The sequence below is a fragment of the Silene latifolia genome, chromosome 10 (genome assembly GCF_048544455.1).
Source record: "Silene latifolia isolate original U9 population chromosome 10, ASM4854445v1, whole genome shotgun sequence".
Lineage (NCBI taxonomy): Eukaryota > Viridiplantae > Streptophyta > Magnoliopsida > Caryophyllales > Caryophyllaceae > Silene > Silene latifolia.
The window spans coordinates 7,384,048-7,411,787 of NC_133535.1; the positions used below are offsets into that span (position 1 = coordinate 7,384,048).

At 34.5% G+C, this 27,740-nt stretch overlaps 2 protein-coding genes across 3 annotated transcripts; both read right to left on the reverse strand.

Moving 5' to 3' along the window:
- Nucleotides 1–2,537: 2,537 nt before the first annotated feature.
- LOC141604903 (multiple C2 domain and transmembrane region protein 6) lies at nucleotides 2,538–6,121 on the reverse strand. Its single transcript, XM_074423462.1, has one exon. The coding sequence runs from the start codon at nucleotides 5,945–5,947 to the stop codon at nucleotides 2,843–2,845; it is 3,105 nt and encodes a 1,034-aa protein (XP_074279563.1). The 5' UTR covers nucleotides 5,948–6,121; the 3' UTR covers nucleotides 2,538–2,842.
- A 17,805-nt stretch (nucleotides 6,122–23,926) lies between these two features.
- LOC141604904 (uncharacterized) lies at nucleotides 23,927–27,740 on the reverse strand. Of its 2 annotated transcripts, none has more exons than XM_074423464.1 (2): nucleotides 27,368–27,740; nucleotides 23,927–25,968 (listed from the first exon to the last, which is right to left on the reverse strand). In XM_074423464.1, the coding sequence occupies exon 2, from the start codon at nucleotides 25,851–25,853 to the stop codon at nucleotides 24,636–24,638; it is 1,218 nt and encodes a 405-aa protein (XP_074279565.1). In that variant the 5' UTR covers nucleotides 25,854–25,968; nucleotides 27,368–27,740; the 3' UTR covers nucleotides 23,927–24,635. The 2 variants fall into 2 exon arrangements, with proteins under 2 accessions (XP_074279565.1, XP_074279564.1); XM_074423463.1 differs by having other exon boundaries at nucleotides 23,927–25,975.

Below are 27,740 nucleotides of genomic sequence, written 5' to 3' on the forward strand. Positions count from 1 at the left end.
ACCAGCTAATATTTTGTGATGTTATTATTCTCCGTCTTTGAGTGTAAGGAGGACATCCTTTTGAAAGAAAAAATTATTTTTTTTCCATGTATTCTGTATGTACTAAGGTTTTATTCTTTTTCCTTGAATGAAGAATTGAACTAAACTAAATCGGGTTGAGTTAAATTAAATTGAATCGAGCCGAGCTGAATTGAATGGAGTTGAAATACATGAATTCGGTTTAGGCTTTGTTCTTTTGGGTTGAATGAAGCTGAAGTGAATTAAGCTGAGCTGAATTAGAGTGAGTTGAAATTTAAAAGGAACTTAACTGAATTGAAATTTACTGAGATAAATATAGCTGAAATAAGTTGAATTGAGCTAAACTGAACTGGAGTGAGCTGAATGAGAGTTGAAATTAAACCGAAAAGGACTAAGTTGAGCTGAAGTGAACAAAACTATGTTTTTTAACCTCAACCATAACACCCCGGTAAAAAGGTGAGTGATCCTATTTGCCTCATTTACAGGGTTTTAGATATGTTTGCGTACATAGAAAAGACATATTATCTCCTTAAAAAAAAATTATTTTCCGTTACAACTAAAAATAGATATTCAACTATTTTTATCCTTTTCCTCTATCCACTAAAAAGAATGTCACCAATATTAATGTAAGTATAGGCCCTTTTTTTTTGTTTTTTTGAAGTGAAGTATATATAGAGAATATTTTGAGAGACTTGTAAAAGAGAGGGTGATAAAAATGAAAAATTGGGAAGAAAAAGAAGTGGGCATTGATGTAGACAAGAATTGGGCTACCACATGCATATACTCTACCAAATCATTTAATGGACGGACCACTCACTTTATATATTTCGGGTACTATGATAACTACATTTCGTCTTTTAGCATATTCCCGGATCGGATCTATTTTTGACTTGATGCCCCATTCATTTGAGCATCTTATTTATTTCCCCATATTAATTGTTTTGGTACCAAAAACTTACATGGAGTACCTTTTTTCAAAAAATAAAATAAAATAAAATAAAAGCCATTAATACTTACTATTTTCTCCGTCTCGGTCAATTGTTGTCCTTTGATTTTGGCACAAAGACCATGGAAAGTGGAAGAGGCAAATTATTAAATGACAAGCGAAACAAATTGCGTGTGAATATTATCAAATTACTCATTAAGTTTATACTTAAAATAGAAAGGACAAAAATTGACGGAGACGCCCAAAATGGAATATGACAACAAATGACCGGGACATAGGGAGTATTTGACTTGAATTTGTAAAATCGTGATACTCAAGGTCTTGTTTTTTTGGATTGAAACTGACTGAACTGAATTGAATTGAACTGAACTAAATTAAACTAATCTAAACTGAACTGAACTTTTTGACTTGAACATAATCCAAATTAAATCCAACCTAACCACCATACTTTCTAATCAATCCTTAGGTTGATTTAATTGAGATTATTAATAGGATGGAGTAATTATTACAGACCACATGGATTATTGTTGTTAAATAACCCTTTAGTTAATGGGTTTATCTTATGGTATGAGACCGTCTTATATAACAATTTGTGTAAATTTTTAGTAGTTGGTTATTTGGTTGTGTACATAATTTTTTTTAAGGGAAATTCCCACTTGTATCCCTCTACTATGGACTAATCTCACTTGTATCCTTTCTTTTCAGGAAAACCTACTTATATCCTTCAATTTCCTAGTTATTCTGACTTATACCCCTCAAGTATAAGTTATTTTCACTTGTACCACTACTTTTAAGGAAATCCACACTCCCAACATCCTAGTTACATGGAAATCGTGACCATAAGTCCATAATATTAAGTGCCAACAATTACGACGTGAAATGAATTCTCCCTTGTCATTATGAGGTGGGGAAGAAGTGTTAAGTACCGTCAAGGCATCAAGTAAGATGTTAAAGACTTCATAAACAATATGAAAAAGCATATCTAATTGAAATATTTGTTTTTTCTTCAACGAACATCGTTTTTCCTTCCAAATTTATTTTATATGACTCCACTTCATTCTCAGCATTCATCTTTTACCATTCTTCTCCACTTTATCCTCAACATTTATCATTTACTATACTTAAGCGTATAAGTGAGAATAACTAGAAAGTTGGAGGGTACAGGTGGGCTTTTCTGAAAAGAAGGGTACAAGTGAGATTAGCCAATATCAGAGGGGTACAAGTGGAAATTTCCCTTTTTTTTAATAGAGAATCTCATGTCGGAACATGGCCATCTCTTGTGTCGGAAGATGGGGCCATCTCTTGTGTCGGAAGATGGCGAGTTTCAGGGGAAGTAACTGAGGTGCTCGACCCGTAGACTCAAAACAGCTTCAGCAGGAGTAAATCAAGTCATGATCAATGCTTCCCTTGTCGTGCAAGCGATACACAACTTCAGGCAGGAGTAAATCAAGTCGTGATCGATGCTTCCCTTATAGTGCAAGCGACAAGCCTTGAGAATGCTTGCAAGTCGCAGGACAATCAAAGTCTCCAAGGACCGGAATACATTATCATGTCTATCTATTGACGCTTACCGTGCTCAATTACAGTACACTTCTATTGAAATTTTTCCCCTTTTACATGCAATACATAATTCCAGCATCAATACATTATGCCAAAATTTCATATTATTTTGATCACTTTTAACTAATTGAACAAAATCGGAAGGAAAAAAAAAACACCGTAAAAAAAACAATTGCTAGAGTTCTTTACATCACATTACACGAGCAAGAGGGAAAACGGGTAGGTTTCCGGAGAAGTGAGTTCTTCACCATGAACCTCAATTTGCAGGAAAATGATCCCTCTTACTTTTGTTTATTTAGACCTGAATGGTTAACTCTGTTATAAAAGCATATCGGATTTCGAGGGCAGTCTTTTAAAGAAGTTCACAGGAACTGAAGGCATCTTGGACCGAAATCTTGGATGCCTCAACATGTAAAGTCCCACCAGCATAGCAATCACCTGAAAAGGAGTAACATACAGAAACACTGCCCATATTAGTGAGATGAATATGAAGATAGCGGTTGCCCTCGGGTCCCGCCAGCTCAGTAACGCCTGGGCCCTCTCTCCTTGAGTCGCCAAGTCCCCGACCACAGCCTGAACCCTTCCGGCCACGCTTCTGAGCCGATCATACCGCATCCTAACCATGTCGTTAGGGCGGGATGTTGGAAAAGTGTCGAACTCCTCATCGAGTTCATCTGGGTGGGAATGCTCTGCTTGAGATAACCGAGCATCCATGTGGGGTGGGGTTCTCGGCCTGAACCTATAATTCCATACACCGATTACAAACAGGTAGAGAAATATGGTAGGCAGGATTAGTTCCGGGTAGCAGACTAGTATCAAGAACAGTACATGAACTAGACAGGTTGTGATAGGGTTCCTCCATGTACAAACATCACTAAACCACCTGCAAACAGCAGAAATACCAGATAAAACCGACATAATCCTGAAAAAGTTTGCCTTGCTTCTCCTTAGACTGAACATATGGTAGTCTACATCAAGCATATACTCGACTACCTCTCGTCTCAAGGGCGGCTCTGCTCGAGCTAGCCGGGCAGCCACTATCTGCATTGCCTGGTGCCTAAGCCAGTCAATGTGCCTGACTGGTATCGGCTGCACATAATGCATTTTAGGCAGAAGTGGCATTCCATATTTGGCAACCATGTTCACCCAAGCAGTACAAGTAAATCTAACTGCCAATTGAAGCTCCCCGTGTTTCTTCAACCCTCCCGGGGTTAACACTAGTAAAGGGTAGTAATGAGAGTAAATCCTATCGGTCTCAAGTGTCGAAAGTCTGATCCTAACCTTCCCAACCCTCTGATCCCTTACATCATCTCTACCAGCCACATGACAATTATCGAAGACACCAACAGTAATCACAGTGCAAGGATCATGCACTTCCCAAGTGTACTGCTCATTCCACCTTGGAGCCAATGTATCGAGTAGGGTTCGTGTTCGAACCCATTTGCTACCATACTTAGCCACACAATATGGGTCGGTCAATCTCCCCTCTTTCCCTTTCATGGGCAACAAATTCTTTGCACTCAGTATCCCCAACTCCAAAATCCCAATAGGGGGCTTCCTCAAATGCTTAGAGGACGGCTGTAAATCGCTGCTAAAATGTGTCGACTCATCTAAAACATGATACCCCGCCTCCAAGAACATCCTAAGGTGAATCTTACTAGAGAACTTCATCTTATCCTTCCTCTCCCCCTCCTCATCCCCCGAATGCGGTTTCAACAAGTTGAACCACCGAGTATCGGGTGGTTTATGGGTTTCCATCCTATGAGGGATTTCCCTAACCGGAATGATCATCCTCCCCAAAGCCTCATCCCTCCCTGGCCCCACCTTATCCTCCACCTGCACAATTATATACTCATCAAACGGCTCGGAAGCCACAAACATCAACTCATCATTCCAAATCGGGTTCAGAGCCGGAGCAGGAGACGGCCTCGTAACCCTAAGTTGATTCCCTAACTGAACCTTAACCACAGTCATTGGCGCACGCCCTCTATCCGAAGGCACCAAATCCTGAGCCTCAATCACATGAACCCTAAGATAATACAATTTGGGCGAAAAATACACCTTAGATCTAGTATTAGTCAAATTATGATGACTAACAGAATGAGCATCAGAATGCCATGCTTCAGGAAACGCTTCATCAGCTTGCGTCCCCATCCACACCGCCAACATAACCTCCCCTCTATTCCCTCTCATCCCTTTCTTATCCTCCAACTTATACCACTGCGGCGCCAACGGAGAATCCGGTGGCACCCGCAGCGGTACCTCAGTCAAATCAAACAAAACCTTCCCAACAAAATCATCCTTCCCAAAATCCTTATCTTTAACAGCAACTTCCAACAAATTGGACTGCAATCTCTCCTTAGAAAACGCGAAAATCTGATTCCAAATCGGGTTTTGATTCTTCTCTAAATGCCTAGTTACTCCTTTATAATTACCCAATTTTACCTCAACATAAGGATCTAAACTCCCAGTTATATCCATTACAGGAAGATCTCTTGCCTTAACTACACTCACATATAAATAATGCATTTGCTCAACTAAATCATAAGTACTACCAATATTATCCCCCTTTCTATAACCCATATGGGCCGCCACTGGCGGCCTCGTTTCTACTAGCTCGTAATCGGGTTTTTTCCCTGGCATTTGCATCATCATTGCCTGTGGTGGTGATGGTCTCATGTAATCAGCTCGGTATTGCACCGACGAAAACTGTGGTTGCGGTTGCGGTTGGTCTTGTTTTTCATAGTTGTGGTGGTGGTGATGAGCTTCAGAAGACGGACTTTTCGCTGGAATCGAGCGAAAAGTCCTGACTTCTGGTTGTGGTTTTTCTTTCTTTTTACTGCTTTTCTTATTTTCAGTATAGTCTGTACCGACATTCGGTACATTCTCGTAATTCCGAACATTGGCTTCGTTGTCGAAGCCATTGTTCGGAATTACTTCGTCGTACAGACTTCTCTTCAGCTCTTCCTCCTGAGGAGGAGCGGAAGAGAAGGCTATAGACGGGTCATTAACCAAATAAATCCTCAAAGCGATATCCCCTTTGATATGAGAGAACATCCCTCTCTTATCAAGGGGATACCGCTGAGGTACCAACGACAGGGGCTCCATTTCCGTTCCGAACTCCGGAACGGAAACGGAAACCCCGGAAATCCGAACACGGCCTAGAAAATTCTTTTGTTGGCCGTGTTCGGCTTTCTTGTCGTTGTAAACAGTAACCTCGATAGTCTTATCAGGTAACTCTCCTGGATCCGGAACATTAAAAACCAGCTTCTGGTTCCAAACCGGGTTCAAATCTTTGAACTTGGTTTGGGTTTTTTGTCTCTGGTTATCGAAATCTACTTCAACAAACGGGCTTGCGGATCCTTGGCCGTCTTTCGGCATTAGGTCAGAAGCATCTAGAACTTCTACTACTAGTCTAGCCATGGTGGTGGTGTGGAGTTAGTGGTTTTTGGTGTGGAAGTAGTAAAAAGAAAGAGAGATGAAAAGGGGGTAGACGGTGGGAGAGTGTGAAGAGATAAACACATGAGAAATGTAGTGAAAGATGTGTTGGTTTGTTGTAGTGGAGGAAGAGGATGGACCCCCTAAATTTGTGTATTTTTGTGTGATTTTGTAGTTGTTTTGTCAATTGTCATTATGGAATTACACAAATTATTAGTGGGTTTTTCAATAATCTTGAGACTTTTTTAACATTGTTTTAGGCCCTGTTCTTTCTGGCTTATTTTCAGTTCATTTCAGTTCAGCTCAGCTTTATTTAGTTCAGTTCAGTTCAATTCAGCTTCATTAAGTTCAGCTCAGTTAAGCTCTATTCAGTTCAGCTCAGCTCCGTTCAGTTCAGTTCAGTTCAGCTCCATTAAGTTCGAAAGAAATTGTTTCGTTTCGGTTTGTTTCTTGAATTGATGGTTTAAATGAAACTTTAAATGTATTGTTAGTGATTTATCTGAATTAGTCAATAAATACATCATCTTTTTCGTTAAATTTTTCTATGGAGTATGATATAGCAAACAAAACTCCGTGTGATTGAAGTGTTTTCTCTATAATAAATTTTATACGCGAGCGCGTAAATGACGTGAAGTTGTGCAGATGATTTAAGAACATTCTTGGTTTCCTCGTGTTATTGACTATTAAAAAAAATGACCTTCTCACATTATTTAGTTGTGAAATTAATAAATATTATTTGTATGTATACAACTTTAATAAAGTTATTATCATAATTTCACTTTAAATTGTAACGCAATGTTGCCCATTTATTGTGAATGTATTTATTGATTCTTGAAGTTGTATACAAACTATAACATTTAGCTCCGTTCAATCTGACTTAATTTTAGTTCAGTCAGCTTTATTCAGTATAGGTCAGATCATTCCTCCATAAATTAACTTTTACTTCAATTTAATTTTAGTCTATTAATTTCAGTTCAATTCAATTCAATTCAATTCAACTCCTTTCAGCCAAAAAGAACAAGGCCGTAATGTATTTATTTGCTATGGAACATTAATTAATTAATTAATTAGTAATTATATTTAACTTTGCCAAAGAGTAATTAGGAGAAGTAGATATTTAGTGAAGGCTAGGATAGAGGTGGAGTAAAACTAGGGAGTGTAGTAGGAGGATTGGTACAAATGTTGCAATTTGATCGTTATCTTTCTAATACACTTTTATTCTAATATATTTATTTTTTCTTTTCATTCATTAAAATATTACTTTTATGAAATAATTAAAGCAATTAAATCGTCCCAAGATTTAATCAGAAACGTTCAAAAGTAAAGGAAGTTCATTTTTTTCAAATAATGAAGAAAATCCGGACCGCAAATATTACGTAGCGACAAAAAAGGTCAACATAGTGATACTCTATAGAAAGACTGTAGATTGTAGTAGTAAGTTGTAGGTGTAATGAAAAAGAAGTGGTTGTCGAATGAATCTCCCTTTTTTGCTTTATCCATCGACAGCTCGGATGAACCCTCCTCCTCTTTCTCTTCATACACTTTAATGCTCTGCCTTATTCCTAATTCTTCTCTTTGTTTTCTCTCTTACTTTTTAAAAATTAATCTATATTTTAATTAAGAAAACTCGCTTCTAGCTTAATTAAAGGTCTCGTATTCGATTTCTAAGAACATATCAGTGTTGAAACTCATGAAAAATAGCTTTACCGCTCTAGTAGTCTTGCCCAGCTCAGTGTTGAAACTCGGATGATTTTCACTAAAAAAAATAAAAATAAAAAAAAATTAAGAGAACTCACTTACCTAACCACTAACCAATTATAAAGGTAATATAAAGTAACGATCACGAAATTTGATGATCGGTTTTATCTAACGTATATACTTTGATAATACGGAGTAAATAACTTGTACTATGAAGAAATGTTCGCAATAATATATCACGATAACTTTAAATTACTTTTTATTTTAATGAAATATTCCTCTAAATTTATATAGGATATTAATGTGTCCTGAAAAAACACGGGTTAGAAAAACCAATTTTTTTATATGATCATATTTTAATCTTATCACGAAGACATTTATCATATAAGAAAAATTAGCCATAATTATGCTATTACACTTTTTAGACTTTTAATTGTACTTCGGCCTCACGAACTATTTTGTTCTTAACACTTTAACATATAATTTTCATTTGAACAAAATACCAAGTAATACTATATTTTACTTTTATCTATTTTATATTTTTGCCTATTAATTATATTTTGATATATACAATCCAAAATATATTTCCAAGAGTGGAATTAAATTAGCATTTACTGTAGGGGCGTCTTAAAATAAATGGAGGTCTGGTGCATCACAAAAAAATGAGGCCCCAAATATAAATGTATGAGTGTACAATACTCGAGATTTGTATTTAATTTCATCAATAAAGTTTGTAAATTCGGTGGCCAAAACAGGAAACCCTGTTCCGTCGCGCCCGTGATCGCCCGTGGCCTTAGATGCCCTTGGGATTTAGGAATGTATGACAAATTTACACGCATTTTGATATAACTAATGTTTAATTTAAGCTTTTATGTACTTTTTTGCAACTTTAAATACAGCTCTTATATCCCAGTTTAGGAAAATCGATATCATCTTCCTAATATTATAGTAATATTATAAGCTTGTTACATTTAATTCTGATATTTTACATTAATTTTCTTTTTTGTTTGACAAACAATTTTCTTTTTTGTTGACTCTTTCATTATCTTAACTAGTCTCCCAAGTTATCCTGACACTAAGATTTTGCCTTTATTACAACTGAACTCAATTTGTCAAAGGAGGTAGTAAACTAGTAATTTCAAGTGTATTTCTTGAACGAGCTAATAGTCTAAATTATGATAAGATAAAATGAATAAGATCATGTAGCTACTGCTAAGAATGTTTGTTACATTTATAGCTTCCATAGTTCCATTGCATGTGACAACATAAATGCATAAGCCAATCAATAAACAACAATATAATTGATGAGAGAAGCATATATGATGGATATTTCTCATATGTTTTCTTCAAGGGGAAGGAAACTTCACCTCACTACTTGGCAATTTCCTTGCATAAACACTCCAAAGGAGGAATCATGACCTTATTGAACCTAACATACAAAAATGTGTTGGTTTAAACTTTAAAGGGTGAAGATCTGAAATATACTCGTATTATTTAGGTTCGGTTCTTTACGGCTGAAATATAGGCATGAATTTAAGCGGGAAAACATATGATTTTAAAGTATTTTAACTGTTACATTTAAAAATTGTGATTCACTTAAAAATGTCTTTTACAATCTATCTAGATCGAACAAAAGTAGATATTTAATCTCATGTCATCATCAATATATTTGATTTGGAGGTGCAATTTTGAAAATGTAGATATCAGATCTACCATCATGACTAGAATATGTAATTAGGAATGCGAAAAAATTCATAGAGGCGAAGTACTAACCCATGTTTTCAGTCACTAAGGTCATGTTCTTTTGGACTTAATTTCAAATCTTACAAGTTCAGTTTATTTCAGGTCGATTCAGTTCAGTTCAAATCAGTTGAGTATAATTTTGTATTGCATATAAGTTTAATTCAGTTATGTTCAGGTCAAAAAGTTCAGTTCAGTTTAGATTAGTTTAGTTTAGTTTAGTTTAGTTTAGTTTAGTTTAGTTTAGTTCAGTTCAGCTAGTTTCAGGCCAACGACAGGATCACCAATGACCCTTTATATCCGCCTGGTTTCGAGGATGATGCGCAGGATAGTCCGGCGGTTAAAGATCTTGATCTTCAAATGCTTCGTGGGGGACGGCCCTTTTATTCTATTGGTTGTTTTTCCTCCTGTTCCATGGTGCGAATCTATGTTGACACCAGCTCGAAAGACTCTTGTCTTGCGGGCTACGGATGGATTGTCCTTGGGGTTGAAGGCGAAACCAGATATGAAGGTTTTGTTCGTGGCAGGGCTGAATCATCACTTCAAGCGGAAGCATTAGGTATTAAGGAGGCCATTGGTTGGGCACGACAGGCTGGCATTCTACACCTTGAAATCTCCTCAGATTATCTTCAACTTTTGGCTCAATGGATGGGGAAGGAAACCAAGCATCACCAAATTAGGGGCATCCTGGATGACATCACTCTTATTTCATCTACCTTTCATTGTTTTTGTTTTAGTTATGTTCGTAGGCATCGGAACAACAGAGCTCATGACTTGGCAAAACAAGCCATGAGTTTGCACTAGGAACCTTTATTTTCAGCTGCCAAAAAAAAACCAAAAAAAAAAAAAAAAACAAGACGTTATGAGTATCACGATTTTACAAATTCAAGTCAAATACTCCCTATGTCCTGGTCATTTGTTATCCTATTCCATTTTGGGTGTCTCCGTCAATTGTTGTCCTTTCTATTTTAAGAATAAACTTAATGAGCAATTTGATCATTCACACTTAATCTGTTTCACTTGTCATTTAATAATTGGTTCATTCCTCTTTCCATGGTCTTTGTGCCAAAATCAAAGAACAACAATTGACTGAAACAAAGGAAATAGTAAGTATTAATGGTTTTTTTTTTTTATTTTTTTTTTTGAAAAAAGGTACTCCATATAAGTTTTTGGTACCAAAACAATTAATATGGGGAAATAAATAAGATGCTCAAATGAATGGGGCATCAAGTCAAAAATAGATCCGAACCGGGAATATGCTAAAAGACGAAATGTAGTTATCATAGTACCCGAAAATATAAAGTGAGTGGTCCGTCCATTAAATGATTTGGTAGAGTATATGCATGTGGTAGCCCAATTCTTGTCTACATCAATGCCCACTTCTTTTTCTTCCCAATTTTTCATTTTTATCACCCTCTCTTTTACAAGTCTCTCAAAAATATTCTCTATACTTTCACCTCAACAACAACAACAACAACATGAGAGCCTTAATCCCAAAATGATTTGGGGTCGGCTGACATAAATCATCTTTTCGAACCGTCCATGGGTAAACGCACGCCTCAAAATACGAATAAAAAAGGGAAGATGAAAAACAAAAAGGAAGAACGAAAATGTAATGGAAAGTCAAGGTGAACTTAGGGGTTTTAAAATCGAATTCCGTCTTTCTTTTATAAAAACTTAAAATTTAAATCGAGAGAAAAGATTAAAACGATTTTTAAAAACCGAAATAGAGTTAAGGATCCGGAATGAACCAGGTAAAATTTATAAGAAAGTGGTTGGTGAAAAAGTGTAATAAAGAAGAGAAAAATAAATAAATTAATTTCTTTAAATTAAATAAAAAAACACTAAATCTGTCAAAAAACATCAAATACTAAAAATCCACATGTATCATTTCCCTCCATTGTGCCCTCTCCGTCACCATACTCTCCTCAAGCCCCAGAACTCTCATATCGTGCTCTATCACTCTATACTTTCACTTCACAAAAAAAAAAGCTTATACTTACATTAATATTGGTGACATTCTTTTTAGTGGATAGAGGAAAAGGATAAAAATAGTTGAATATCTATTTAGTTGTAACGAAAAAAAAATAAAATAAGGAGATAACATGTCTTCCTTATGCACACAAACGTATCTAAAAACCTGTCAATGAAGCAAATAAGATCATTCACCTTTTTACCGGGGTGTTATGGTTGAGGTTAAAAAAACATAGTTTAGCTTAGTTTAGTTCATTCAGTTCAGTTCAACTTAGTTCAGCTCAACTCAGTTTAACTCTGTTAAAGCCCTGTTCTTTTCGATTTAATTTCAACTCTCATTCAGCTCAGCTCAATTCAACTTATTCCAGCTCTATTTATCTCAATAAATTTCAATTCAGTTCAATTCCTTTTAAGTTTCAACTCACTTCAATTCAGCTCAACTTAGTTCAGTTCTTCATTCAACCCAAAAGAACAAGGCCTAATTAAACCTAATTCTTGTATTTCAGCTTCATTCAATTCAGCCCAGCTCGATTCAATTTAATTCAACTCAACTCAATTTAGTTTAGTTCAATTCTTCATTCAAGGAAAAAGAACAAAACTTTAGTACATACAAAATACATGGAAAAAAAATAATTATTTCCTTCGAAAGGACGTCCTCCTTACACTCAAAAAAGGAGGATTATCCTTCTTATTTTCATTTTGGTCCGATAATTCTCCTTCTTTAAGGTCCTGTTCTTTCTGGCTTATTTTCACCTACTTGATTCGATTCGCTTCGATTCGATTCGATTCATTTTCGATTGATTCGATTCACTCCATTCGATTCGATTGATTCGATTGATTCAGATCTCATTCGATTCGATTCGGCTCACTTTCACTCCATTGATTGATTGATTCGATTCGATTCACTCCATTAAGTTCAAATTTCATTTCAGCCTTACTCATCTTAAATTTAAAAGTTATTATTAATTTTGTCATCAATAATACTATTTTTTAATATTATTCTTTATTATTATTATTATTATTATATTTAATAATAATGTTATTAATAATTTATTTATTATTATTATTATTATTATGAATATTATTATTAAAATGAATAATAATGTTGTTGTTGTTGTTGTTGTTGTTAAAATGAATAATAATGTTATTAATGTTAATAATAATATTATTTATTATTATTATTGTTATTATTATTATTATTAGTATTGTTGTTGTTGTGGTTATTATAATTATTGGTATTATTATTAAAATTAATAACATTTATTATTAATATTATTGATGGGGCACGCCCAACCGACTTGACCAAATAGCCAATACGGGTCATACAAGTCAACACGCTTGCCAACATGGTTACGGATTAAGCTTGATACTCTACGAATCACGAATTGTTAAAAGCGAATTCTATCAACTGATTACTGAAAATACATATAACACATTTTCTATAAGCGAATCGCGAATTGATAAGGCGTATTCATAGCGAATATGGTAACCATGCTTGCCAGCCATCATTTGAGGTACACATAGAAATCTATAAATATCTCATTATTCACCCATCAATGGTAAAATACTTCTCACCAACAACTTTCTCTCTCTAGAAGTAAGACTACTCGAGCTACTATGAGAAGGCACGGAAACCTTAGCTTCAAGCAAGGTCCCAACTATCCACCAAGATCAGTAAGACATCGAGAGAAGGACCTGTGCGAACCCTCCGAGGCCCTATTTGTTACGCGTGAAAGATCCATCCGGAGAGAGCAAGCATAGGTTCGAGATGCCATCGTCACGAAAGGAGCGCGTTGACCCGACCGGATTCGAGCAACGCTTACTTGAGTGTTTTTATTCGAAACAATTATTTTTACTAATATCATTATTAATATTGACACTATTAGTTATTATTGTTATTAAGAATATTATTAGTAAAAAGTTACTATTTTTTCATTATTATAATTTATGATTATTCATATACTCCTCCTCTATCCCTGGTCAATTGTTGTTGTCCTTTGGTTTTTGGCACAAAGACCAAGGAAAGAGGAAGGGCCAATTATAAATGACAAGCGGACCAAATTGAGTGTGAATGATCAAATTGCTCATCAAGTTCATTCTTAAAATAGAAAGGACAATAATTGAATGAGACACCCCAAAATGAAATAGGACAACAAATTACCGGACATGAGAGGAGTATAATATTATAATTTTTTTCTTAAAAATATTAATTTTAGTATAAATAGTATTATACTATGAATATTATTATTAGTACAGTTGATAATAACAATAATATTAAATATTATTATTATTAATATTAATATGATTATTTCGATTCGATTCACTCAATTGACTTTATTGATTCGATTGATTCATTTCATTCTATTGATTCGATTCATCCACTCAACTCCATTCGATTCGATTCGATTCGATTCACTCCATTCGATTCGATTCATTCGATTCGATTCGATTCGATTGATTCCATTCATTCGATTGATTGATTCACTCTAAAAAGCCAGAAAGAACAGGGCCTAAGTGTAGATGATCCTCCTTCTTTGAGTGTAATACAGAGGACGTCTTTTCGAAAGACCGCAAATATTTTCCCAAAATACATATACGTAGTACTTAAAATTCACAAAATCTCATTGAAGACGGCACGTATCCGTCACTTTGGAGTGACGGATACCATTTTCTCTCACAAATGACCCAAATAGAGGAGAGAGGGAAGCACATGGGGGTGCCCCACCTTGTCCCCCTATCCGTTTTGTGAGTGGCATTACCCATCACTTGCTCCGATCCGTCTTCAACAAGACTTAGGCTCTGTTCTTTTGGACTTCAAGTCACTTAATTTAAGTTCACTTCAGATCCTATAAGTTGATTCGATTCGATTCGAGATCCTATAAGTTGATTCGATCCAATAAGTTGATTCGATTCCAGATCCTATAAGTTCGATTCGATTCGAGATCTTATAAGTTGATTCGATCCTATAAGTTGATTCGAGATCCTACAAGTTCGATTCGAGATCCTATACCTCACTTAATTTAAGTTAACTTGGATCTTATAAGTTAAGTTAAGTTAAGTTCGATCCTAAAGTTGATTCGATTCGATCCTATAAGTTGATTCGATTCGATCCAATAAGTTCGATTCGATCCTATAAGTTGATTCGATTCGTTTAGATCCTATAAGTTGATTCGATTCGGATCGAGATAAGTTTCGATCTAAAAAAAGTAATGCGCCTTATTGCTTAAAATTTGGTGGCAATTAAAAAGGGTGACAAGACGAAGCTATGGCGAGGTACACGAGCTGGCGAAGACTAGGAGATCCTACAAGCCATTTAATGAGGTCTGACAAGGAGGGCATAATGTTTGGGATTGCTACTTTCATGTAAGAAACTCAAACCAATCAAATACAAGAAGATAAATACTTGAAATTACTACTTATTTATATATAATATTCCAATATATTTCAAAAAGAAAAAAATATTATAATCGAAGAAAATTAAAATTATCAATGCTTAGTATGAACAATAAAATATAATCTAAGTGAAATAAAAATGGTGTATTTTTATTGACTCTATGAGAATAAGACCATGGTACTATGTAATTTGTATTTTCGATGATCTTTAGAACACGCGTTAAAAAAGACATTGATCATTTTTAAAAAGGTGGAATTTGGAGAATTTACATTTGCAAGTTATTTCATTTTACAGTTGCCAAAAAAAAAAAAAAAAAAAAAAAAAACATTTGCAAGTTATAGTAGATAAAGGTATGACCGTATGACTCATACATTATTTTCATATTCGTATTTATACAAAAATTATAATTGCAAATCACTTATTATTATTTATATATTTATTTATTATTTTTACCATTAATTTGCTACTCCAATATAAATCATGCAAGATGAGTTGGTTTGCATTGTCTAATTTTGATTAAAATGTTATATAGAAATAGGTGTAAGACAAGCTTAAATACGGGTAATTGTTAGTTTTGGGCCTTAGCCAAAAGTGTGTGTCTTGGACATAGAAACAAAATCGAACTACAACTTGATGCATATATTTCAATTCCTTGTTGTCATGTGTTTGTCACTTAGGTAAATTTCTTGACGTCAATAATTGGAGAGAATAAGAGTAAAAACAATACTACTAAGTACATTGTATATCTAAATCTTGTTAGATGTAAAATCATAATTTATAGACAAGAGTTTTCCTTTTTCAACTAAAACGAGCTGAAATGACCTGAAGGGATTGAGGAGGCCATGTGAATTGAACTCAACTGAATTGAACGGAGATGATCTGAATTGAATTGAACTAAATTTAGCTTAATTAAACTAATACTTAATTGAGCTGAGTAATATCATATCTAAATCGTGTTAGATGTAAAACCATGATTTAAAGACATGCATCCCCATTCTTTCAACTAAATTGAGCTGAAATGACCTGGAACTCTGAAAGGGACTGAAGAAGTGATACTGAACTAAATAAAAAGGAGATGAACTCATCTGAATTGCATTGAATATAACTCAGTTAAACTGATAATTATTAATTAAGCTGAATTAATATCAAATGTACATTTATACAAATATAAATTTGGAGGAAGAGAGTGGTCTAAAGTACAAATGATGAGAATGGGACCAAATTAGAAAGTAGGGAATTAAGGGGAGAAGATGCACCATGCATGTGCTCTCGTAATTCTTTTGGCATTTAAGTCTTTTATCTACTTATTGTTTTAAAAGAAAAAGACAACATATATTCATATATAAAGCCAATTTAAACATTATTGTTGCCAGCCTTATTATAATAATGATCAATTTTGTGAATTTTGTTGATTCTCATAGCTAGTGTTGGAGAAGGTTTAATTTGATTCTATTAACAATTTGATGATTACATTACCGTCTTCTTTTTTGTCGTAATTTTTCACATTTAGATGAAATTTCAAAAAAAAAAAAAGTCAGAAACTTTGATACAAAGACGTCTCAGTTTAATCTATATAACATTATTAAAAGGCTAGTCTAAAAAAAGCCACGTAGACAATGCACATGGGATGAAAAAAAGCCACGTATGCAATAACAATGTGACTTGGCAAACTAATATGACATGAATTATCAATTTATTATTATATTGCATTAATTTAATTCACTTATTTCCTTTACAAATCCATCCATATTCCATTAGCTTTAAACTTAATTAACTAAAAAAACTACAATAAAAAAATACGCATTAATTATAAGTTAATAATTTCAAGATATTTCATATGGAGTAATATTATATGTATTTGAAATAAAAACGAATACATGAAATTAAGAACGAAGAAGAATAAATGAAGTTGAAAAAAAAAAAAATTGTATCTATACAATATAGTTAAAAGGCTACTAAAAACATTTAATTTTAATTCACATGCCGATTTTTTTTTGGTAAATACTAATTCATCTATATTGATTACTTGATTATTTATTTATACAATATTATAAAAGTCTAGATTATGTATTAAAAAGTTATCTTTAAAACTGTCACGTGCTTATAAGTAAAAAAAATTAAAAAAAAAATACTAATTGCAAACACAAAAAATAAATTAATACAAACTCTTTATTTTCCTCTCATAAATTTGGTTATTAATCTACTTATTTATTTTACCTGTAATTTCTTTTATTTAATATGATGGTTTTTTTGTTTTCTCTCATCATCATTATAATTTGTAGTTATCATAATTGTTTTTATCTCCCTTTTAATTCACAAACTCGTTCCTCTTCCCTCGAATAAATTGAATAAATTGTTGAATTTAATCAATAATTAATAACAAAAAGTTTCCTATATAACTATTATAACAATCCTAATTTTCATCTATAAAACCTTATTAAAAGGCTAAGCTAAAATGACAATTAAAAGCCACGTAGACAATGCCACATCAGATTACAAAATGCCACGTAGGCAATTAATGACAATGCGTTGTATCTATACAATATAGTTAAAAGGCTACTAAAAACATTTAATTTTAATTCACATGCCGATTTTTTATTGGTAAATACTAATTCATCTATATTGATTACTTGATTATTTATTTATACAATATTATAAAAGTCTAGATTATGTATTAAAAAGTTATCTTTAAAACTGTCACGTGCTTATAAGTAAAAAAAATAAAAAAAAAATACTAATTGCAAACACAAAAAATAAATTAATACAAACTCTTTATTTTCCTCTCATAAATTTGGTTATTAATCTACTTATTTATTTTACATGTAATTTCTTTTATTTAATATGATGGTTTTTTGGTTTTCTCTCATCATCATTATAATTTGTAGTTATCATAATTGTTTTTATCTCCCTTTTAATTCACAAACTCGTTCCTCTTCCCTCGAATAAATTGAATAAATTGTTGAATTTAATCAATAATTAATAACAAAAAGTTTCCTATATAACTATTATAACAATCCTAATTTTCATCTATAAAACCTTATTAAAAGGCTAAGCTAAAATGGCAATTAAAAGCCACGTAGACAATGCCACATCAGATTACAAAATGCCACCTTACACTCTTAAAAGTCCACGTCAGCACCTGAACACCATTCAAAGCCCTAAGTCTATCTCTTATCTTTTACGCTGATTACAATCAATTGAAACTTTGTAGTGCTTTAAATTGAAGCAGGTGAAAGGCCAAGAGACTAAGCAATTATGCACTTGTAAGTTGTAACTGAAGATAAAGGTAAAACCAAAAGACTCAAAGCATCTGTAGTAATCTATCATAAACAAAACAAAAGTAGTAAAAAAAACGCAAATCTACAATTTATCTCTACAATTTAATTGTTATAATAATTATAATATTTAAAAAATACATGAATACTCTACAATAAAGGAGTCATTACTTTTATAAATTCTTTAAACCCCCTCACCCTTTCCCCTCCTTCACTTGACTTAATAACAATAATTAATTAGTTGTTTGTTTGCCGGTTATAAATAGCAACATTGATTCATTTTTATCTTCATACTCAATCTCTCATGGGTCTCAACAACCACCACCTCTCATTTACATATCACTCTATAAAACTTTATTTTTATTTGATGCTTATTATTGTTCGTATTATTCTACATGATTAATTTTCTTAGGTTGTTGTTAATGTTGTTGTTATTGTTATTTTCTTAATAGGTTTATAATTATAGGAATGGAAAGGCGGATGGAGATCAAGCAAGTGATTTGTTGATCAATGCCACATTGTTAGATAGCACGAGTACCATTTTATTCTTTTTTTTTGTTAGGGAAAGTATGATTTTATTCTTGAATTTTCCTTTTCACGGTCTTTTAGTTATTTTTGGGCACATGTATTAGACTTTTAGTGATTGTATTTTCTTATTCTTTTCACAAATTATAGAATAAGACGGTATCACACATAAGACGGCCCATTTTGTAAATAAAGTTATTCATTTGTTGCTAATAAACGAGTTATGTGTTTACACAATAAGACCGTCACATACAAAAAATTATTGTATTCTTTTGGACCAAAAAACATGTAAGCGATCCATATATATTTATGACTGATCCGTCACACTTAGCTTGCTGAGTCGGATACAAGTTTAGTTCTTTTATTCAATATTGTATATTAGCTATGAATATTACGTCTTTCCGTGCAGTAATGAAAAAGATGATGGTTTTACAATATACTCGATAAAGCAAACTAGAGAGTGTTTGAGTCCAAGGGAAAAATGTCGACTTTCTTATTTCATATTAGATGATATTTAATTTTATTGGAATAATATTAGTTGGTCTTTGTCTGTAAAAAGTCAAATAAAGTAAATGAAAATACCAATAGTAATAAGATTTCACATATGTATCGAAAATAAATATGGATAGGAAAATAGATCATTCTCCTTTGAAGAATGGGTTACACGGTATACAAAAAAAAAATAAACTAAAACAAGACCTCAATTGAAGCAAAATAGTACAGTGAATTTTAACATGACTTTTACTTTGTAGATTGGGAAGCCATTGCTCATTTTTACTTGATTTTAACTTTTTGTTATATTATAAGTTGGAAATTTAAATTTGGTTTTTATTTTAACAATAATAAGATATTGATCAAGGTGAATTTTAACACCGTAAATTGTTGATCGCCTTATCAAAAGAAATATCCACATTATAATTTGATTTTAAGACTAGCAACGAAGTCAAGTTGAGGAAATATGGTTAGATATAACGGTCGGATGCCCACAAAAAAATCTAAAAAAAAAAACTTTTTTCTCTATTTCATGAGCGGTTTAAATAAAGTTTTTGAGTTTGTTTACCCTTTTCTTTTTTTCGTGAGCGGTTTAAATTAGAGTTTTGTTGTAAACTTTATAAGGTTTAATGTAACTCAAAATTTTATTTTATTTGTAATATTATTAAATCCGTCAAATTCATTTGTTACCTTTTTCTCTTTTTGGTGAGCGGTTTAAATTAAAGTTGAACAAATAATCGAGATTCGAGATGGAGGGAATACTCCATATAAACTATGCACAAATTAAATACCTAAAACAATAAATTATTAACGATCCCGTGATTTTCACGGGCTCCAAAACTAGTTTCTTATATTAAATGTGTTGTCTTATGTTAATTCTTTTCCTATAAGGGTCAAGGCACGAGTAAATATATGAATTGATCGATAGACTATGACGAATATAATTTTAACGGGATTTAAACTCGGGTATGATCAGTACACTAGCATTTATAACTTTTTTTTTTGGCGACGGGGGATCCGCAACCAATATTTTTTTGTGCGTACCGGGTAAACTCCTGGTATACGTAATAGCCTGCAAATCACGTATATCAGGTAAATCATCCGAGAGTGACAGACTTGTAGTAAGGCATTAAAGTCATAAATACTTCACAAGATTGTTCTAGAGAAGGCTTGAACCCGAGTCTTTTGAAATTTCACTCATGTTTTAACCACGAAACTCCGTCTTACAAACACCACTTATGACTTAAATAGCTAAATTAGCTGATATCTACGCTTTAAAGGAATCTGTGAGATTCTGACATAGGACATAGTGTTTAATATTCTTAGGTTAAAAGTGGTATTAAGAAATTCAAAGAAAAGACAGAAGAAGTGAAAAAGATGAAGCGAAGATTCATGCGTTTCCGATGGCAATGCCATAGCCTGCGCTGAAACTTCCCCACCAAAGATTCCTACCAAACATTAAATTAAAAAAAGAGACTTATTGTTGAAGTTGGATCGAGCAGAAGATTCTTGTCGTCAAAGACAAGAATATTTGTTTCATCACATTATATATAAGCATATCCCTCCATGCATTATGGTTTTGTGATTTTATTCATGTTTTGTAAATCGAATTAACGGTTTTTCTTACGTGTATCTCTAAAGCATACATAATCTATTACTCGGTAACTTGTACGTACTTAGAAAAGACATTTTTTTCGATGATGAATTTAAATATTTTATGATTATATGTTATAGAGTAATATTTAATATTGGTTAACTAGGATTTGAGTCGTGCAGAATCTCAAAAGTAACCTTTATCGGCTCTCTATGTATTCCTCGTCTCAAACTTGATGTGTCGGAGTAAATTCATACGAGTATTTAGTTAATTAGTGCCTCCGTGCCATTCATTTGTTTACGTTTTTTTTAAAAAATAAAATAAAGAGAGGCATAACTGCATAAGGGCGATTTTGATGCTAATGGATTCAACGCCGGTCATGAATACCTCCTTTCATGACTAACTAGTTAATTGGCATCTCCACGTTTTCCATTCTCGTTGAGCAGTATTTTAATCAAAAGTAAAGAAATAATTGGAAGTTTGTGACGAACGAGTAACTCTTACACGATTGTTCACAAGTTTGTTTGTTTTTTCAAATAAGTACATAATGTCACGGGTGAGAATCGAACCCTCGCCTTCATGATTGAGGATAAGAGAGCTCTTACCACTTGAGCTAACTCTTGTTAGCACACAAGTAGATATTCGAGAGCGTAAAATTACTAATATGACTTTATTAGTACAAGTAGAGTTGGCCAATCGGGGCCATGGCACGATGGGTGGCCCAAGTCCGGCACAACTTCGGCAAGAGTGAATAGTGCGGCATGCTTGGGTCCGGCACGGGCGGGTTGAGGACGGGCCACAACGCTAAAAGAGGAAAATTCACATGCCTAGTGTCACGGTCCGCTACTTTTGCCGGACCGTGGCGCGCACCTTTGCCCGTCTCAAGGCAAGATGCAAGCGACAAGGATCTTCGTACTAGTGAGGGATCGCCCACTAGCACGATACTCGGGTCTCGGGGTGTGAGTCGGGATCCTAGTGTCGATCCCACAAACACGGCTTGTTAGAAAAGTGAAGGTTAAGAGTCGTTCATAACAAAGCAACAACAAGCAAATACGAAGGCACAAGGTAGGAAGTAGATTTTCATTCACTAGTACTCCCTAAACAGGGAAATTTGATATTTACATCCTGGTAGCAGGAAACATTGATTTTACAAGTTTAGTTCAGAATAGCGATATACCTATTTATGGAAACCTATTCTAAAACTACTAAGAAAATACTTACTACAAATGTACAAAGGAAGTGAAATTACATAAGCATAAATAAATCTAAGGGTTCAAGTGTGTGGATCGTCACACCTAGGCACTGCTCGGCACGGCCCAAATATTGGCATTTTTCTATAAAAAAAATTAATATACTAAATCTATAAATACACTCTAACTTCAATTCATTTTCTTCACAATTCAATCCAATTTATACTACTTATCTTACAATTTACAATCTTATAATATAAAGGGTAATTTGATAACTTATACCTTGAATAAGTCACTTTTTCAAATCTTATACCTAAGATAACTTTCTTTAAAATCTTATACCTAAAATAACATTTTGTTCCAAACTTGAACCAAATCTGGAAAAAAAAAGGCTTGAATTGACAATCTTATCCTTACTAATTAAAGATTGTCATCATTTGTCTCACCTATTAACACACATCCACGATTACCACTACTAAAAACCATCAAATTAGTAAGGGCAAAATCGTTAATTTAGGGAGTTTTTTAAGATTTGGTATCAAGTTTGGAAGAAAATGTTATATTAGGTATAAGATTTTAAAGAAAATTATCTTAGGTATAAGATTTGAAAAAGTGAGTTATTCAAGGTATAAGTTATCAAATTACCCTTAAAATATATAAATCATTAATTATATTAATTATTTATAAATCAAAAAATCTTTTTTAAAAAGGAAAAATTAATCTCAAAATGGGCCAGCCCACGGATGAGGAGGTCGGACTGGCACGGCACAGCACAAAGGCCCAGCTGACCGCGCCTGGGCCGGGCCAAAATGGAGGCCAGGCACGAGGGGCTAGGAGCCTAGGACACGGGGCGGCACGGCACGGCCCGGCCAATGCCAACTCTAATTACAAGCCTAGATCGCATGTGAATGGTCACTCAGGTTGGGAAGATGCTACGGTTACACTCAGTGTACGGGATCTACTGTACACCACTAATAAAATTTTAACATGTGGCAGAATCTATTACTTAATCATTGAGGAAAGTTGAACAGATTTGGAGGGAATTGTTTTCAAATATGGGAAGAATAAGAAGGAAAATTATTAGATTGGAATTATAAACTAACAATTATATTTACTAAAACTAAAAATAATACTACGTATGAAATTGATTTATTTTTTTAAAAAACGTTCAAATCCCTCATCCCAATTTTAATAGTCTAAAACTTCGTCATCGAACGCTTATGCAATATCTCCCCTCAAAACCATACATCTCCGATCTACCACTGAAATTGTCCCTCCGAGCTCCGACATCGACGCTACCACAGGAGAAACCAGAATTGCACGAAACTCATTCGGTGCTACTAGTTGCTGTACTGAGGGGCTTTGATAGTGGCCTGGTGTGTGAGGGAGGGCGTACGCCGGCATGAAGAGACGCCGGTTTGTGGTGCCTGACGGAGAGCCGGTGGTGGTTGTATGGGTTAGGGGTATAGAATCTATAGATAGATTTGTGTTGCAGAAAAACGTAAAGGAAAAAAAGGAAATTATTAGATATTTCCATATATTCTAAATATTTTTAGTTGAAGCAAATCAATGAAATATTTGGCAAGATATTAATTTAAGTTAAATATTCAACTTTAAAATTAATTAAGATTCCATCTTATGACCCACCATTGCCATATGTCATCACATTACTCGCAGTGTATAGAAGATTCTATACACTGAGTGTAACTGTAGCCTTTTCGCTCAGGTTGGGCCTAGAACACAGAGAAGTCCAAAACACATGCTTGGACATGCTGAAATTTCTGAACGTTTATGTTCTTATTTGATAAGGTTGTAAGCGTAAAACGAATCTAAACTAATCCATATACCCGATCAGTAATAAACATTTATTAATGTTAGAAATATGTTTTGGATCCGTTTCATGCTTACATTGTTCTCTTGAAATCAGACAACAGTGCTAAACTAAATGGGGTTGTTGGTCGAGCCTTCTTCAGGTCGCGGTTTGCCTTTCCTAAGATGGAGATAATGCAACAATAGCATCGTTCCCTTAGAAATCGAGAGAATGCAACAAAACCACAGGACACTATTGCATAACATTTTACATCATAATCACAGAATCTCTAATGCAGGGATGATATTTTGCCAGTCTCAAATCGCGATGAATTGTAAGAGTAAACATATATGATTACATGAAGCAATAAACTAAGATTTCGAGCGTTTAAAGAGCAAAAGACATTCATGGAAATAATAATTCAAGGATTAACTAACTTGGTAACGACACTATCAAATCGACAATTACTGCTAACAGCAGATTAACCAGTGCATTTGTACAGGCCTAAAATGATTATAGCACTTGCACTTACATGGCTAGGTCAACTTCAATAACTGTGATTTCACCGTGTTTTAGGGAAGCATCCGCCGATGAAGAACATGCCAATATGCCATACACGGTAGTTTGTCATACATGCAAGTTTCATGGAGGCATCCTCGGATGAAGAAAAGGGTGAAAGCAAGAAAATCCAAGGTTTCAGAAAGTATCATATCTCGCTGATAATCATTGTTAGACTTCGGTGAGCAATCTATAATCTAGCGGAATCTGATAATGCTCCTGCTATTTACATCTCTCAATCTCTCTACATATACTGTTAGATCATACGCCTAAGAGTTGGATCAGACCTAGTTGCAACTTCCAAGTGGCATTTCGCTAAAACAGCATGTTATTTACCCGAACACTGTCGTTTAGTTTTTCATGTGTAGGTACTTGGGTATATAACATGCAGTTTTACGATATCTTTGTTTAAAAAAAACAAGCTTACAGGAGACTCTGTGTAACTTGAGAGGCGACCCAACCTGTATCAGGTTCCCGTCTTGTCATAGATACAGGAGGACACACTGCTTGATCAACCGGCTTTAACCTCTGCTCAAATAAATGATTCCGACTACCATGTTCCATAAGAGCTATACCACCATTTGGAAATATAGTTTGCCTCGTGTTTAAGTAAGGACGAGGGTTCAAGCTCAACCCTTGAGAACTTTCCAGAAGTCGGACACTTCCAGGGTAGGCTGAGAAATGAGGACCTGCGACAGGCTGATTACAGAGGGGAGGTAGTATATTGGGAGGGTAAAAAGCTGGGGTAAAACCGTTCATTTTTCCAATATAGAGTCCCGGAGGTGTGTAGGGCATTTGTATCGGAACCACCATCTGATTGATCTGAGCTTGTTCTGTGGTTGGAGCACTCATAAGAAAGGGCCGGCTTTGGACATTTCCAAAGCCTCGTACTGAACTCAAATCAACCCAATATGGAGTCCTCGTCCCAGTACCGAGAATATTACAGTTTGGTAAAAGCTGTCGGGTTTCACCTTGTGGGTAACTGCCTTTACTCGCATCTTCAATAATGGGATCGTTGTTCAAGTCGATACCCGAATTACATGGAAGTGATGGAACTTCAGGGTCCATGGTAGCAGCAATGTTAAGGTCAAAATTAAACCCTTTTGAAACAGGCGCCTTTTCTCGAAAAGCACTATTGATCCCTGATCTATTCCACCCGTGCTCTCCACCAAAGCTCAATGGTTTCACAGGCAAGCCCTTAGGAACCCCTAGTTTAGCCACCACAGGTATCGGTTCATTTGCTTCCGTTCCCTCATTCAAATCAAATTTCGGGTCTGATTTTGTAGTTATGGAACATTCTAGTCCCTGCAAAACCTTCTTAGACTCAACTGCCCTAGGTACTGAGATTGACAGGCCCACTCCACCATTGGCTTCCAAAGATGATGAGTCGGGTTTAAGTTGCTTACGAGGAACCTGACTAATTTCTTTTGTTCCACCGTCACTAGGGTTTTTCCTCTTTTCCTTCAAGGGTGCTTGTGCAATCTCTGAGTTCACATCACTTCTCTTGAGAGCATCAGCGGACACATCAGCATTTCCCGAGTTCTGTTTGTTTGGTTTGTTAACACTAACAGAGGAAGTAAGTCCATGACTGTTTTGATCACTAGAAGAACCATTATCAACCACTCGACATTTCTTCCCCATATTTACTAGTAGAACTCTAGAAGCAAGGCTGGTGAAACTATGATCGCTAATTTTCTACTCACTAAAAGAAACTAATATCGTCGATAAGACTGCACTTCTCAAGTTCTCCACACACCTGCAAGCTGCCATTCAAACAATTACTCGAGTTGGAAACTTATAACAAAAGAAAGGATTTTGTTCACTAGCGATGTGAATGAAACATGATAGAGCCATTCAGTATTTGAGAGGTGGTAAACAAGATTCGAGTTTAAAACCCGTAAGTACAAAAATGATGTTGTGGCTCTTTAGTCTTTACATTCCAAAAAGGAAAGAAATGAGTATTGCCTATATCTCAAATTCTCAATGAGTGATATGTAGATTATAGACCGACATTTTATGGTGTACGATGTTACCAAAGAAAAACATTGGCAATGCTACATATCAGAGAATAGGAAATCATATGAAAGAACAGAAGCAACCATTTCAAGATCAAAGCATTAACAACTAAAGGCGTTTGAACAAACGACTTCACTCACAGTCTTACCCACGGAAAAAAAAAAAAAAAACATGTTACAATTCAAATTGGTAACGAGAAATCGAGAATGACATAAATGGATGCTTGTTGGCAAAAATTTCACTCTCTTAATAGCATATAGTTGATCACATATTCAAGCTTATTAGTTAATAAAGACTAGTAAATAGAGAAATACACAATGCTAAGGCACCACCGAGTGGCACTCAGTCTCGGCACCACCCTCTCACATGCCCTTGTGTAGGTTCCATCATTTTAACGGACCTAAACGTATATGAGGTACCGCGACTCAGTACCACCTTACAACAGTCAATTCAGTTTCCTTGGGAGGAACTTTCCAAATAGCCTATACAATGAAAGAGCCAAAAACAGTTCCATAATACCAGCACAAAGAACAATGAAGCATTTTCATTTTCAAAGAAAAACATACCTAGCATTCTAGCAATAAATTCCAAAATAAAGCCTCAAATCAACAGTAAGAACCAAACAAACTTAGCTCCTATATCCCTATACCTGTCCAATCCCACCTCTCATAAGAAAAATACAAAATTTCTTAAGCAACATTGTAATACACATCATTAACCCAGTGCCTCAATCGCTCCCGCAAATTGCAGGATAAAGGTTGGTCGGACGTACGCAACCTTACCCTAGTGTTAGGGTTACAACTTACAAAAACACATCAATAAACCCAAAAATGAGAACTTTATCATAAACAGACTTCCAGTCTTACACAATGGGTATACACCCACAATAACAACATTACCCCAGTGCCTCAATCGCTCCCGCAAATTGCAGGGTAAGGGTTGGTCGGATATACGCAACCTTACCCTTGGGTTAGCAATACAAAACACACCCATAACCCAAAAATGAGAACTTTTATCATAAACTTGAAGATACCAAACATGGAACAATACCAAAAATACCCAAAGATTACAACTTTAATCCAACACTCCATTAATTACATCATAAAAATCAAAACCCAGAAAAGATTTAGCATTAATACCTGCAAAAGTTGAGTTGATGACAAAAAATTGATGCTTTAACATGAGAAAAGAGATGATTTTTATTCAACTTTCTTCATTTCCTTCACCTCTATATTAATAATAGTAATAATAATAATTAAAGTATTAAATAATAGAGAGTTAGAGAGTAACATTTATCTCCATATAGAGGGAGTGCCATTTAAGAGCATACAAAAACACATGGATGAATGGAACCAAACCCTCTATCTAAGGAAGAGAAAGAAGAAAGAAAACAAGAAACAAGAAAGAAAGAAACAAAAGAAAGGGAGAGATCACTTTCATGCATTTCCCCACTTTCTACAATTCACTCTCCCTTTTTTTTCCATTCTTTGGGACAATTAGTGACCCCTCACA